Source organism: Xyrauchen texanus, chromosome 30 (genome assembly GCF_025860055.1).
Source record: "Xyrauchen texanus isolate HMW12.3.18 chromosome 30, RBS_HiC_50CHRs, whole genome shotgun sequence".
Classification (NCBI taxonomy): domain Eukaryota; kingdom Metazoa; phylum Chordata; class Actinopteri; order Cypriniformes; family Catostomidae; genus Xyrauchen; species Xyrauchen texanus.
Window position 1 is genome coordinate 30,192,276 of NC_068305.1, and position 16,456 is coordinate 30,208,731.

The 16,456-nt window shown below is 36.8% G+C and overlaps 1 protein-coding gene across 2 annotated transcripts; it reads left to right on the forward strand.

Moving 5' to 3' along the window:
• The first annotated feature begins 6,104 nt into the window (after positions 1 to 6,104).
• LOC127624157 (RAB6-interacting golgin-like) lies at positions 6,105 to 12,132 on the forward strand. Of its 2 annotated transcripts, XM_052098843.1 has the most exons (5): positions 6,105 to 6,304; positions 6,602 to 6,935; positions 8,515 to 8,616; positions 8,983 to 9,123; positions 10,878 to 12,132. In XM_052098843.1, the coding sequence occupies exons 1-5, from the start codon at positions 6,241 to 6,243 to the stop codon at positions 11,266 to 11,268; spliced, it is 1,032 nt and encodes a 343-aa protein (XP_051954803.1). In that variant the 5' UTR covers positions 6,105 to 6,240; the 3' UTR covers positions 11,269 to 12,132. The 2 variants fall into 2 exon arrangements, with proteins under 2 accessions (XP_051954803.1, XP_051954805.1); XM_052098845.1 differs by lacking the exon at positions 8,983 to 9,123.
• The last annotated feature ends 4,324 nt before the right edge of the window (positions 12,133 to 16,456 follow it).

Below are 16,456 nucleotides of genomic sequence, written 5' to 3' on the forward strand. Positions count from 1 at the left end.
ACACGCGTTACAGTAGCCGGATCTTATTTCCTCTGTGTATGGATATGACATTAACATGCACAGGCAAATTACGTACAGTATGTAGGCAATTTCCAGCAAAATCTGTCCCGACAACTCTAAAATATAAATAATTATTATAGGTTTATCAAAATGTATTGGGGGAAATTAAAGACATGGTTTGGAAAATTGATCTTTGTTGCACTCTCTCATTAATAACATTTTGTTGTTTTTTAACCAAAAAAGTGACAGTGTAACTACATTTGTCTCTTTTTTTTATTCTTTCTTTTTTTTATACAAACAATGCAATAAAATTTGACTTAACTGTATTTTAAATAGTTTATACTGGCACTACCACAAACATTTTCTCTATATATGTATAAAAATCATGACTTCTAAAGTATTTACCACTGCGAACAGAGAATTTTTGTGGAACAGTCTTTATTGTCTCTAGTTTCATACATAAACTCAAAAACTCCACACCCTTGTTTCATCTTGAAATTAGTTTTGAGGTTCTGCCAGATGTGCTGTGGAAGGCTATACAAGGAGACTTGCAGTGAAGTCCTGCATCAGCGCCTGGACAGGTCTCAGAGCAAAGCTGCTAATTCAAGTGGGTTTGGCACTTTGGTTCAAGCCCCACAGCCACCACCATTGTGTCCTTGAGCAAGGCACTTAACTCCAGATTGCTCCAGGGGGATTGTCCCTGTAATAAGTGCACTGCAAGTCGCTTTGGATAAAAGTGTCTGCCAAATGTATAAATGTAAATGTAAATGTAAATGTATATACTATAGGTGGAGTCAGCTTCAGGTGTCATGATTTAGGAAAAGTGCCAAAATATTCTTGTTCTGGTGACCTCTCATAATGCGTTTCAACTTACTACGCAGGACAGGTGTTTATTGTGCTAATCAGTGCCACATCATTCATCTCACAAGAGAGAATGGAGAAGTTCTAGATATGTCATAAGTAGGTTAAAAGAAAAGATTATCATTAACTTTCAATTTACTTTCTTTTCGAATTTTAACACAACTGGAGATGTTAGGCAGATTGCTAGAGACTGACAGTTTCAGTCACCATTCACTTTCATTGCAATTTTTTTTACAATGAAATTTACAATGAAAGGAAATCGTGACTGAGGTTGTCAGTCACTAAAATTCTGTCTGACATCTCATTTTGTGTTCATACGTGTCATAGGGGTTTAGAGCGACACTAAATGACAATATAATTGCAATTTTCAGGCGAATAGTCCTATAACGGATAAAAGAGTGGACAAGTTTTATGATAAACATACAGTAAAAGAGAGAGCAAATAATCGCAGGATAATTTCTGTCTTTTCTAATCAGCGCATGACATCACACAGATCTGTCTCTAGTACACCAAACTCTTTGCAGATGGCCATGACTGGAAACTGAAACTCAGTCTTGAAGCATAAACAGACTGAAACGTGGGGGAGTCCAAACATGTGGGGTTTTGAAGCAATCACATCCTTGGGGGTAGCTATGACCTATGGTCCTATGTTGGTCCTTTGTTGTTTTTATGTAGCACCATGGTCCTGGAGGAACGTTGTCTCGTTTTGCTGTGTACTGTACTAACTGTATATGGTTGAAACGACAATAAAAACCACTTGACTTGACTTGACCTCTAATCATGCCCATGTTGACTCCAGCCCTATATCTTCCACAAGGTCAGCCATGAATTGGATGTTTTATTTCACCCATTCCCCAGACTTATTACGGGAAGTGTATATTTTATATCGATGGCTATAAGACACAGGGAGGGCATGAGGTGCACTTGCCGAACCTGAACTGATTTCTGCTTAATTACCCATAAGTTAAACACAGTTCAAATGATGCCATCTACTCTCAGCTATCTATCTAGAAACCTGTCCAAGATGCCCTAGCAGTAGAGCAAGCCTTCCTGTTTCCCTTACATAGTCAAGAATATCAAGATTGATCTCACGTGGGAGTTTTACTGGCTCAAGAAAAAATATTTGTTCATATTGGACTGTGCAGCTGTAGTTCTGCTAAATGTATTGCTCTCTTGGGAAAGTTCTCTCATGATATCTAACACATAATGCATCATTTGTCTTTGATGTTTTCTTTTTCTGTGACCAAATCATTCCATATATTTCATATACACCTGTATTGTGTTTAAAATAAACATTATCTGTGTGTGTCTTCATTTAGAGAGCTAGCCTGAGGTTGTTACAAAGGTGCTGGGTGATGTATAGACAGCATACGTTTCTCCATTTACAACATGCATAGTCCAAATACCCCGCTTATTACACGTTAATGCAGTCATTGTTTGCTAAAATGTGGTTTTATTAAAGGAGACGACTTGATAGTATCAAATTAAACAGTATTTATTTTGAATTACTCATTACCCTCTGAGGCTGGTAGACTATCCTGTCGGCCAGAATTCACATGTAGTGATTTCACTACATGTGAATGTTTCAGATTTATTCCACCTATAGGGTGTATATGGGACCCAATCTAACAATGCAACAATGTCTTTCAAGTTTTAACTTTTGAACTGCAAATATAGGCTTTTTGTTCTTCAGGCGATTGTGGTCCTTTAGCTCCTCAGTCGCCTTTCTTTTGTGCCCATACAGGTCTTCCTTGTTATTGAGCATGTGGTCAGCCCTGGGACAAAGACTCTTCAATCTTAAGTGAACATAGTGATCACTATGACAGACTATTTACTCGTGCCCTGCCATATAGACTCCATGTATCAGTTTGTCTCCCTGCCAGTCCACATTAATCCTCTCCTGAGGTGTTTCTCCTTTAAAGTGCATAAATATTTCCAGATGGGTGAAAGATGTGAGTTTGTCTTTAAAAAGCTGAAATGAATCAGTAGTGATTGTTTGGTTGCCATATACATCCTATGTAGGACAGTTCACAGTCCTTTTTTTTTTTTTAAACTAAAGTTTATTAAATACAGTTGAGGGATGGTTGGGGGACCAGAGACATAATTGGCCTCTCCGTTCGTGCACATGCATCCAGATCCATTATGATAACTTAGTAGCAGCATTAGTTGGCTTCCCTATAAAGCTGAATAAGACATTGTTTGTTTTGTTTTTTTAACAGCAAAGAAAGCAGGAATGGCAGAAAGAAAGAGAGTTAATTAAGGTAGCTGCTCTAAAGTTTTGCCTTTATTTTAGGTTTCCTGTCTGGGTAAAGTGTTGTCATGGCAACACTTCCTTGAGGGCAATGGGCCAACACATCAAATGGGCTCTGCCAAAGATGGCTGCCAGTTTATATTAATCAATAGGTCATATTTGAAGAATCACACTAATCAGATTAGCCAATCAGATCTAACTGTTCTATAAGATTCAATGTTTACATGTGTAAATAATTTTGGTTTCTTAAATATTCAACAATGCTTCATTGTTTTGGATCACTGATTACGTGAGCTTATGTTTGGACTTGACAGTGTTGGACCACTTAGTACATCTTGGTATTTCTACTTTCGAAACAGGCAGCTCACAACACTTACTTGGTGCTACCAAACCACCCACCACAAATGGAGGTCAAAATGTCCCACGGATGGTACTGGTAACATAGGAAATGAGTGTTGCAGCTTAAGAAGTGAACACATACACACAGGACTTAATTCATTCAAGCCTAATTTGGCAAAACATGGTAGATCACACAGATAAGCAGTTGAACCAGAAAAATTACTGGGCCTCCCATAAGCCCACATAGAGTGCTTGTCTGGCGATAAAGGGAAAGTGTAACTCAATACAACTGTTTGACATTTACTATTCTCTGTGGATTTCATGCTTTTTTATCACCAAGCATGCTCTTTCATTAAACTCTATCCTCTCTGGCTATTAAGAGTGCAGGATGGCTCAGTGAATGTGAAGAGGGTAAGTGGAGTATGAAGAGGAGGATAAACAAAATTAGCCATTGACTCCAACAGTCTGATGTAGCTTTCCAGAAGGACTGTTATAAAGCAAACAGTCATATTTATAAGAAACAATATAACAGGTTCAAACTCCTGTGGCAAATCTGCATTCTGTTCACAGGCAAACAGTGTATGAAATACACTTTTTCCCACCAGGCACAGTGGCTGATAAATGCCCAATTTTAGTTTAGTTTAGATTAAACTTTATTATCAATTCAATTTCTCATAGAACCGAAATTTGTCTTTGACTCTAGCATAAAAGGATGACAAAATTCATACATATACACACACAATTTCCTCACATTTCATACAAGCATAGGGACACATAGAAGACAGGTGTATAAATTAAGCTAACAACAGAATAAAAAATAAATACTTCCAAGCATCACAAAATATATTTTTTTATACATTAACCAAACAACAGAAGTTTAGAATAATAACATGACGCCAACCATCATACTTAAATAGTAATAATGACTTCATTTAAAAGATTATTTAAATAATCATTGCCATTTGTCCAATGTTTTGTTTAACTGTAAGATTGCCATACCATGAGACAATAATACATGTTAGAATGCTTTCAAACATTGATCTATAAACCAAGGTACAGTTTGTGTATTAATGTTAATGTTTACACACACACACACACACACACACACACACACACACACACACACACACACACACACACACACACACACACACACACAAACAGTATTTATAATTTTGATATAATGTTATTTGGTAATGGAATGGTTGCATAATACATATTATTATTATTAATATCATAATTATAATTTTGCAAAATACAAATGGAGGCTATGTGTAGACAAGCGCAGAAGAGAAACTTCTCTATTCTGTACCATTGTCACACATGACAATTCACCTAATGACGTTGCATGTCATTTGCTATATGGTAACATATACAGCCACAAATATCTCAAATTAAGCAATGTAAAAAATAAAGTGAACCTACAGAGTTGCGTTCAGAATGCACAGAGCGAACTGCTCCGTGGAAATAAAGCAAACTAAACCCAGAGCAACTCCTTAGATGTTCTGAGACCATTTGCAGAGTTCTCATAGATGACACTATTCTTGCAAAGAAGAAGAGTGAGAACTCTATGCATGTGTGTTTTCCATGAGAAGCATTCTTGCGCCACTGAGCCTCTGAACACACAGTGAAACAGACAAGCACATCAATTTATTTTCTTGTGTCTGTTCATCAAAATACAATGAAGAGGGTTTATTCAAACATCAAGACATCTTTGTGTCTAACAGCATTTCTTGTAATATGTCACTCTTATGTGTTACAGGTTGCCCTGCCATAGTGGCGGGCAGATGAGCAAACTTACCCACTACTGCACATGAAATATCCACATTTGGCGTGACGGCGGGTGCTAATTTCAAACCCTAGAGGCAAATTACCTTTGCTGTAAACTCTTCTGGCAAACCCTTGTGGCAAATTTGCATTATTTTCACATGCAAATGAGCTTTGAAGCAAACTCTTCTTTATGGTTTGCTACAAAAGTGTTTGCCAGTAGTGACAAATAGTCCATTGTTGCCAAAGGTTTACTGCATGTTCACCACTACCAGTGAAAAACTTCAAACTTTTGCAAAACATTTGTGGCAAATAGAAAGCTCAATTGCATGTGAAAATATTAATGACTGGCAAATTAGCAGCAAGTTTGCCAGAATTTAAGATTTTTTATAAGGGTGGCATTTGTTTATAAGGATAAATCCTGTAGTCTACTATACATATAGTAAATAATTTCTAAAGTGAATTGCTTAGTAAATAGTAAATAATGTATTTAGCAATAAACAGTGTTTACAAAGTATAGTGCTTACAAAGTGCTTGTCAGAAGACATAAGTACATAAAGATTCATTTAGGTGTACATACTGTTTCACAGTTTACTTTGAAAGACTCTACCAAGCTTGATTTGCATTTTTATGGCTCAAACAGGAAACTGGATTTCATGTTATTACTCAAAATTTTGCCTGTCATTTATAAGTACTTAATTTTACTCTTCAAATCAAAGCCCAAAAAGTTCAGTGTCAAACGTATTTTTAAAACAGAATAAAGTTGTAAATATGAATAACATACGTTGTTATTGTTTTTAATTTCCATACAAAATCAACAGGCAAAATCAGAGGGCACCCGCATAGGGACCTTCTAGGGTCTTGAACGTGGCAGTCAAAATACAAACATGGCGCCCAGATGAAAAAGCTCACCGAAAGTACAGTATGTCTATCTTGTAAGATAGCATTTCATGCCATTTATATTGGCATTTGTTAAAACAGAGTTGGAATTAATTTGAAAGACACTTGATAGAGTACAGACAATGGCTGCATGGGCTGGATTTTCAGAGGAAGAGCTGCTAAGAATGCAGCAGAACGGCGAGAGCAGTAAGTACAGTAGTGATTAGAATACACAAACTTAACTCAGATAGTTCTTATTTCGTCTTATCGAAGTATATTTGTTACTAAATAAACACATAATTCTGATTTTCATTTTGCAAAATTATAATTTAATACGAAATAAATAGTTGTCTCAAAACCTTACGAGTTGCCTACATAGACAGTCTAAAGTTACGTTAACTTTCTTCGGTAGTTGAACTATTATGAAATTATTAATAACTAATTGGCTGATCAAAATGTTGTACTGATTTAAGTCTGCTATTATCTACTTTTTTTTTTTTTCAGCGATCCAGACTGTCCCTGTCACGTTGGGTCGTGGCCGGAGGCCCGCTCCAACTAACCGGAGTAGGCTGCAGCTACAGCGGGAGAGGGCTCTACATCTGGCAGCCCATCAGAAGGTGGACAGCGGCCGTCTGCCACCAGAGCAACAGCTTAGCAAACCCCCAGACCCACCTGCTGTCAGTCACCCTGCTGCTCTCAAATCACAAGAGGAACCTAAGCTGTTGGAGTCAGAACTGTTTAAGCATGAATCAGAATTTGTCAAGCATGATCCAGAACCATCTGCAGAGGCAATGCCAACAGTGATCCTCAAAGAGCTGGACAAACAGGAAGTGGAATTGTTAGTAAGTCTATTTATTTAGCAAAAATTGGGGCAGAGATCCATGTGTTGACGCCACGATTGTGAATAATGAGAATAATGCTTAGAACATTTGAATACAGATTTGCTACATTTGTTCAAGATCAATCTGTCACAGGGGTAACACTTTAGAATACTGTATCTTACTTAATGCATAACTAATAAGGAATTACTGCAGAACTAATAGGTAATTCTTCATTAACACTTAAGTCACTACTATTAACTACTAAGGAAGGTCACAGCAACTGTGTTCCCACAGAGAAAGCACTGTAGCATTTTATAGTTGTGTTAAGTAACGATTAGCTAATCAATAACTATTGAATTCAGTCATGCCTCCTGATGAACTACTTTTAATTATCTACTAATTCAGCTTCAGGAGAAATAACTATTGAGTAACTACTAATGAACAGTCGATTCATTACAATTACAATAATATCATAACAATTAGCCATTACAATATTCAGGTTGTGGCCCTTTCTTCTTCCTCACTTCTAATGTTATTATTACTATGGAAATGCAATACACATTTCGTGGAATTACTACACTCGCAAAATGAGTCATTACAGCGAATTTAGTAGTTTTGGCCTGTATGGTCAATTGCTTTGTGAGTGTGGTCTGTAACAATAAATCAGCAATGGAATGGAACCCTATCCCCACTAGAAGTGACTAGCCAACTCTAAAGTGAAAATATTTTCACTTTAGAATACTGTTCCAGGTTGTAAGTAATTCCCTCATAATTATGTGGTAATTCTTTATTAATTACTCAGGGGTTCCCTGTATGTTCCCTTCCCCTCAGTCATTGCCTTACATACAGGAATAATTTACCCAAATGTAATGTGTTATGTGCTGAGGAAAACAAGAGACACACACACACTATACTGTATATAAATCATAAACCTACCTGAGGTAAGTTGGCTAGGCACTTCTAGTGGGGATGGGGTTCCATTCCGTTGTTGATTTCTTGTTACAGACCACACTCACAAAGCAGTTGACCATACAGGCCAAAACTACTAAATTCGCTGTAATGACTAATTTTGCGAGTGCAGTAATTCCACGAAATGCATATTGCATTTCCATAGTAAAAATAACATTAGAAGTGAGGAAGAAGAAAGGGCCACAACCTGAATATTATAATGGCTAATTGTTATGATATTATTGTAATTGTAATTAATCGACTGTTCATTAGTAGTTACTCAATAGTTATTTCTCCTGAAGCTGAATTAGTAGATAATTAAAAGTAGTTCATCAGGAGGCATGACTGAATTCAATAGATATAGATTAGCTAATCGTTACTTAACACAACTATAAAATACTATTACATACTGATTAGTTAACACATCTTCCTTAGTAGTTTATAGTAGTGACTTAAGTGTTAATGAAGAATGACCTATTAGTTCTGCAGTAATTCCTTATTAGTTATGCATTAAGTAATATACAGTATTCTAAAGTGTTACCGTCACAGGTTATGTTTCAACAAAAATTATATGAATTGGTACAGATGTTTGCTTATTTTGTGTTGTAACATTTGTTAAATATAAGACTCCAACCTTTCTTATAACAGTCGGGAGAAGAACCGTCTGCAGCAGTTGCAGTGGGAACAACGGATAATGGAAGAGAAGAATAAAAGGAAAAAAGCTCTCCTTACAAAGACAATTGCTGAAAAGTAGGAAGAACTCTGCTTTAAAATTTTATCAAAATTAATCGCAGAGATGCAAACTACTCATCGGTCATCTGAAGTCAACTTTAAGCTATTTTGCCGAAATTGTTGGTTAAATATTCTAAAATAATTTAAAGGGTTACTTCAATCTTAAACACATAAAAAGCTTTAAATGCAACAAAAAGCTTTAAATACAACAAACAAATCAACTAAAAATATATATCTATAACACCTGCTATAACTTTTTCAGGTCTCATGAGTTTGCATCCCTGCAGTCGGTCTGGAGAATGAGAGATTTTGCTACACCCTGACAATGAGTTTGTTTGTATGAATATCCAGTGCCATTTCTTGAAATAACTTCTTGTTTCCCAGGTCCAAACAGACACAGGCTGAAGCTGTGAAACTGAAAAAGATCCAGAGAGAACTTCAAGCACTAGACGATTCTGTGTCCAGTGACATTGGGGTTCTAAGAAAACTGATAGAAAAAGCCAGCATTGATTATTCCTTAGCTTGGTAATGATTAATGTATGTTACTTTTATTTGTGCATTTACAATCCATTCAAAACCTGTAACTTTGTAGTATGGTTCTCATAGTATAGTAGCAGGTGCATTATAATTCAGAGTACAGAGGTGCCATTGACCTCCACCCTGATAAGGGTGATAAATAGTTGATGGACTGCAAAGTTTGTTTGCTAATGGATGAAAACACTGCCCCCTGTGGCCTATCAGTGTTAATTCTGCAATTTTAAAACAAAAACACAACTTAATTATTTAATTTAAATTAGCAAAAAGTTGTCCGGGTCCGGGTCCTCGGCACAAAGTCGAGTTCATTCCATGTGGGGGTTGGTCTCCGCCAAGGCTGCGCTTTGTCACCAATCCTGTTTGTGATATTCATGGACAGGATATCGAGGCGTAGTCAGGGTGGGGAAGGTGTGCGGTTCGGTGGGCTTGGGATCTCATCGCTGCTTTTTGCAGATGATGTTGTCTTCATGTCATCATCGGTCCGTGACCTTCAGCTCTCACTGGATCGCTTGGCAGTCGAGTGTGAAGCAGCTGGGATGAGGATTAGCACCTCTAAATCTGAGGCCATGGTTCTCAGCAGGAAACCGATGGAGTGCGTACTCCAGGTAGGGAATGAGGTTTTGCCCCAAGTGAAGGAGTTCAAGTACCTCGGGGTCTTGTTCACGAGTGAGGGGACAATGGAGCGGGAGGTTGGCTGGAGAGTCGGGGCAGCAGGGGCGGTATTGCACTCGCTCTATCGCACCGTTGTCACGAAAAGGGAGCTGAGCCGAAAGGCAAAGCTCTCGATCTACCGGTCAATTTTTGTTCCTACCCTCACCTATGGTCATGAAGGTTGGGTCATGACCGAAAGAACTAGGTCACGAGTACAAGCGGCCGAAATGGGCTTCCTCAGAAGGGTGGCGGGCTTCTCCCTTAGAGATACTGTGAGGAGCTCAGTCATCCGTGAGGAGCTCGGAGTAGAGCCGCTGCTCCTTTGCGTTGAAAGGAGTCAGTTGAGGTGGTTTGGGCATCTGGTAAGGATGCCCCCTGGCCGCCTCCCTAGGGAGGTGTTTCAGGCACGTCCAGCTGGGAGGAGGCCTCGGGGAAGACCCAGGACTAGGTGGAGAGATTACATCTCCACACTGGCCTGGGAACGCTCGGGTCGCCCAGTCAGAGCTGGTTAATGTGGCTCGGGATAGGGAAGTTTGGGGCCCCCTGCTGGAGCAGCTGCCCCCGCGACCCGACTTCGGATAAGCGGTTGAAGATGGATGGATGGATGGATAGCAAAAAGTTCACATCTGTTTTGTTAGCATTATGACTCAGTTGTGCATTGCACAGTTGAACACTTAATTTTCTGTATTATCAAAAACAAATCTGTCCTTAAACATTGACTATGTATAAAATAGAATGCTGTCAAAATTGTTGACCAACTAATTTAGTATTAACTGCACAATTATAAACAAATTACTTTTGTATAATTACTTAATTATAAAATAACTACATTAAATATATTAACGCACTCATGGGTGTCATTCTCAGACTTTTTATTTTTAGAAGCAATCTTTAGTCATCTATACACAAAAACTGTAAGCAAATAAAAAAATAAAATACTATTGTACTATTAATAAAATTCAGATTGAATGTGTACTTCCTATGTTAGTGGACAGAAGAAAATGTTGCTGTTCCTGTGTGTACACATCAAGCATACAATTTAATTTTCTGTGCTTATAACCCTTCTATCTCTGCCAATCACTTATTGTTTACAGGAAGCGCCTTGAAAAGGCAGAGGTCGAGTATGTTGCTGCTAAACTGGACTTGCACAGGAAGACAGAGTTGAAAGAGCAGCTCACAGAGCACCTATGTGCAATCATCCAGCAGAACGAGCTACGCAAGGCTTGCAAACTGGAAGAGTTGATGATTCAGCTGGAGCTTAGTGATGATGAAGTCCCCATGCCAGAGGTCGCAGAACAAGAGGACAAGCAGAGGGAGGGCAACCCACAGCCTATTACTGAAAATGGTCCTGCAGCAGGCATTGAGGGGTGTACAGATGTGGATAGCTCAAATATGAACAAAGACAGTTCCATTACAGAACCAAAGATCTGTCAAGATAATCAGGAGAGCAGAGTAACAGATGTTTCTGCAGATGTGGCCAGATGATGGTTTATGTATTTGCTGACTAGATTAAAACATTTCTTCATTGTGAAAATGTTAATGTTGACCAAACCAAAAGTCCTGCGTTTCAAATTGAAATGTCGTGAAAGGACATGGGACATCCTGGTGTCAGTCTGACATGGGTGTGTCAGTATTAAATTTTGACATGTCATGCGGGTGATTCCTTTACTAGAAACGCTAAAATTACTTTTACCTTACTATTATAGGCCTCAGATTTTGATGATGATCTTTCAAGCATAGGAGAACAAAGCTATCGTAGATACTGTTTCTTGCAATGACTCTAAATGTAGGTTGTTAAAACAATGCTGTGCCACTCTATATTATTTAACCATTGTCCATTTGGTTGTCATTGTATATTTTGATCTCTATCTTCCAATAAGAGAATGAGATTTTCCCTTTGAAAACTTTGTCTTAAAACACTATAAATACATCATTCCATAACGGTGACAACTGTGACTGATTTCATTTATCAAAATGGAATCGTGGCAAATTGTCTTGTGGGTTTTACAGTTGTAATTTATGTCACCCGATGTTGCACAAGAATAGTGAAAAATTTATCTGTACATGGCAGTCGTCTAAAAGATAACTTTTAAGCCAATGTTAACAAATCAATAACAGCGGTTTTTATCATACAAAGCAGGCAGTTTGCTTAGCAGAGATGAGAACATTTGTTTGTGTACTGGGAAAAATACTTTTGTGGTATGTGGGAGGGATATACATTATGCTATGTGCATATGCAATACAATTGTTTAATGATTTTTCTAAAGTACATACACTGAATATTGTTTATTTATATTGAATATAGTTTATACTTTTTAATAAACTTAGAAAAGCCATGGTTCCTTTTCACCAGCTTTAAGAACAAAATTGCAGAGTGGTTATTTCTTTTCACTTTCTTTTGATTAATACTGATATGAAAAACAGTTGAAGTCAGAAGTTTACATACACCTTAGCCAAATACATTTAAACTCACTTTTTCCTCAATTCCGGACATTTAATCGCAGAAAACATTACCTGTCTTAAGGCAGTTAGGATCACTACTTTATTTTAAGAATGTGGAATAATAGAGAGAATTATTTATTTCAGTTTTTCTTTCTTTCATCACTTTCCAAGTGGGTCAGAACTTTACATACACTTTGTTAGTATTTGGTAGCATTGCTTTTAAAGTGTTTTAACTTGGAAAATTTTGGGTAGCCTTCCACAAGCTTCTCACGTTAAGTTGCTAGAATTTTGGCCCATTCCTCCAGACAGAACTGGTGTAACTGAGTCAGGTTAGGCCTCCTTGCTCGCACATACTTTTTCAGTTCTGCCTACAAATTATCTATCGGACTGAGGTCAGGGCTTTGTGATGGCCACTCCAATGCCTTGACTTTGTTGTCCTTAAGCCATTTTGCCACAACTTTGGAGGTATGCTTGGGGTCATTGTCCATTTGGAAGACCCATTTGTGACCGAGCTTTAACTTCATGGCTGATGTCTTGAGATGTTGCTTCAATATATCCACATAATTCTCCTGCCTCATGATGCCATCTATTTTGTCAAGTGCACCAGTCCCTCCTGCAGTAAAGCACCCCCACAACATGATGCTGGAACCCCCATACTTCAGGGTTGGGATGGTGTTCATCGGCTTGCAAGCCTCACCCTTTTTCCTCCAAACATAACGATGGTCATTAAGGCCAAACAGTTACATTTTTGTTTCATCTGACCAGCGGACATTTCTTCAAGAAGTAAGATATTTGTTTCCATGTGCTCTTGCAAACTGTAGTCTGGCATTTTTATGGTGGTTTTGTAGCAGTGGCTTCTTCCTTGCTGAGCAGCCTTTCAGATTTAATGTTTATATAGGACTAGTTTTACTATGGATATTGATACTTGTCTACATGTTTCCTCCAGCATATTCACAAGGTCATTTGCTGTTGTTCTGGGATTGATTTGCACTTTTTGCACCAAACTACGTTCATCTCTATTAGACAGAATGCGTCTCCTTCCTGAGCTGTATAATGGCTGCGTGGTCCCATGGTGTTTATACTTGCATACAATTTGTACAGATGAATGTGGTACCTTCAGGCATTTGGAAATTGCTTCCAAGGATGAACCAGAATTGTGAAGGTCCACAATTTATTTTCCGAGGTCTGATTTCTTTTGATTTTCCCATGATGTCAAGCAAAGAGACACTGAGTTTGAAGGAAGGCCTTAATATACATCCACAGGCACACCTCCAATTGACTCCAATTAGCCTATTAGAAGCTTGTCTAAAGGCTTGACATCATTTTCTGGAATTTTCGAAGCTGCTGAAAGGCACAGTTAACTTGTAAACTTCTGACTTACTGGAATTGTGAAATAGTCAATTCAAAGTGAAACAATCTGTCTGTAAACAAATGTTGGTAAAAAATTTGCTTGTGTCATGCACAAAGTAGATGTCCTAAATGACTTGCCCAAACTATAGTTTGCTAATATGAAATATGGAGTGGTTAAATTTTTTCATATAACTTTTGCTTTTAAATTGTACATTATAAAGGGTGTAAAGAAAGCTTCAGATTCAACATTTTAATATTTTGAAAAAAAAAAAAAAATATATATATATATATATATATATATATATATATATATATATATTGTTAATAAAACACGTTTTGTGTATTTTTTGTGTACTGCACACTTAATAGCATTTATGTTTGACATACATAACTGAAACAGCGTTTACATTTTTATTTTATTTTTTGCTTGCCTTTCAATAGTAATTAAAATGGTATTGCATTTTTGTATTTTTCAGGAATCTGTGAATTAACCGGTCCATTTAATTACTATATTTAACGAAAGCCACGAACTTCTCTGTATATATTACCTTCGACTAGTTTTAAGAGTCTTGCAACTCCTTCTACCCACTTCTAACTCTTGCAGCGATTCAGTACGTCTGAACATGGAGGAGTGCAGACTGTCGTTTATTTATGGTTCTTATGCCAAACCTAATTTCTTGACAAAACATTGTCACATCTGGTCCATCAAAGTCTTAAACAAGTTTTTAATAACTATTTAGCACAGTTTCACAATACAAATATTCTAAATTGGAACTAAACTAGGGTACAAATACTTACAGTGGCAAAGCATTAAAATAAACATACAATGAAAACAATACACAAAAATAAAGATTATATTCTATTCGATTGTATTCTGTTGTATTATCAGGACTGGCAAATTTTGGATATAAATACTGGAAAGAAAATTTAGTATGAATCCTAGTTTGGGAGAGCGCTTTTTCTCTGATTTTTGTGCCCTCACTCATCCGAGACATGTTTAAAAGGCTCCGTAACCCGAGAAAGTTGAGAGGAAAATACACAGATCAACTTTGACTGAAAACTTCTGCCTTCTGGCAAGTCACATTTTGATCATGCCGAACCCTCATATAGATGCAACAGCGAAGAAAACGATTAATTTTAGGAAGAGAGGTTTTAATGGCCTAAGCTTATTCCAATTATATGCTACTTTTCCCAATCTGTATTTTTAGCACTGGAAACACTTTCACATTATTACTGTCCAAGGTTTTATTATGAGGGATAAATCTTATTTAAAAATCATTGTCGGTTTGCAGTTTATCATCCAATAAAATGTAAAAAGAAAAAGAAAAGAAAAGAAAAAAAAAAACACATTCATTGAAAATAATTAACCATTACGTGTAGGCCTATTTAATAGGAAGATCTCTAAATAGGCTAAAGGCTATTTTAAAGGTTAAATCACTCTAAAAGTAAAAAAATAAAGCTAATTTTAGCCAAAATAAATATAAAGAAGACCCAATAATGTAGTCTGTCACTTTAACAGCAACTTTTTGCGAACCACAAACGATTTGAACTTGACAATGTAGGCTACAACTGACATCAGCTGCAAAAGGATAGTCAGTCAGAATTTAAACAAAAACCATAAATGCTTTCAACATCAATTCCGTGATCACATAATGCTATGAGTAATAAACTGTATTTACATGTATTTTATGTAGGGTATTTAGTAATGCCATGTGCAATTAACTGTATATACATTGATTTTACAAATGTGTCTTTATTAATAAATAATTTGACAGGCCTATTTAACATAGAACATATTGATATGCTATGGCACAACTTTGTTATTGCAGCCTATATTTCTGCTGTTGATTGAAGTAAAAACTGCGTCAATATATATTACTTAAACTGTGTTAAATCCCTCTTATTAGGAAGGCGTTAACACTATTAAGTATACGGTAGTGCTGTCCATTAACCTCTGGTGCTGATTATGCCACCGCGAGCTCTGTCCTCTTTCATATCCTAAGTAGCCTGCAATTAAATTGCCTCCTCCTGTGCACGCGCGTTTCATCGTGAGCGGGAAACACTTGCAGACATGTGCGCGCTTTTTGATAGTGCCATTTGCTCAACATGTCATCCAAAACTAGTTCGTAGCTATGTCAAAATGTTTTTGTGTCATGGGCTTAGTAGATCGGCTTCTGCTGTCGGCTGATTGGTAAAGCACATATTTTAAGTCTCATTTGTTGGGGGTATAAAATAAAAATAGGCCACCTTTAACAAGTCATGCTCCATAGCACAGTTAAAAAAAAAAAACATGATACTAATTTGAGCCTTCAAAAAGTCAGTTAAAACTGAATTTTGCGATTATGCTGGTATTGATAGTCTACAATAGTCAGCTGTAAATTCTTGGTGCTTTTGCATATTTCAAAAATATTAGCTAGGCTACTCCCAAATCGAACAAAGTCCCCGTTAGCCATGGATGAGTTTTAATGACCTCTAGATTTTAATGAATTCTTGCAATCATAATTACGAGTGTGACTACAATGCGCATTAAAAATGACTGAATTTGGGTTTTTACAAATTTCTTGACAAATTGTGCAGTGCAATTAAAAATTTCGTGCTAGAAAACTGGATCTTAAGTGTTTTGTTTTATACTGTAAATTAGTAACTGTTGGAAATGCACGTGCTGTCATATATATATATATATATATATATATATATATATATATATATATATATATATATATATATATATATATATATATATATAAAATTATTCGATTCTTTATTGATACAAAATATGTTTAGCAATATTTATCCTATAAAGTTGTCGAGTCTGTTTTATAATGCCATTAAGTCAAAGTAGAGAGGGCTGTTTTCAATGAAGTTATAACATTCTTTATAT

What these genes read in the sequence shown, in the direction of transcription:
- LOC127624157 (XM_052098843.1), top strand. Translation starts at nt 6,241, where the DNA reads ATGGCTGCATGGGCTGGATTTTCAGAGGAAGAGCTGCTAAGAATGCAG. An exon ending in GCAGCAGAACGGCGAGAGCA is followed by an intron (nt 6,305 to 6,601) that starts GTAAGTACAGTA and finishes TTTTTTTTTCAG; the next exon opens with CGATCCAGACTGTCCCTGTC. An exon ending in GACAAACAGGAAGTGGAATT is followed by an intron (nt 6,936 to 8,514) that starts GTTAGTAAGTCT and finishes TTCTTATAACAG; the next exon opens with TCGGGAGAAGAACCGTCTGC.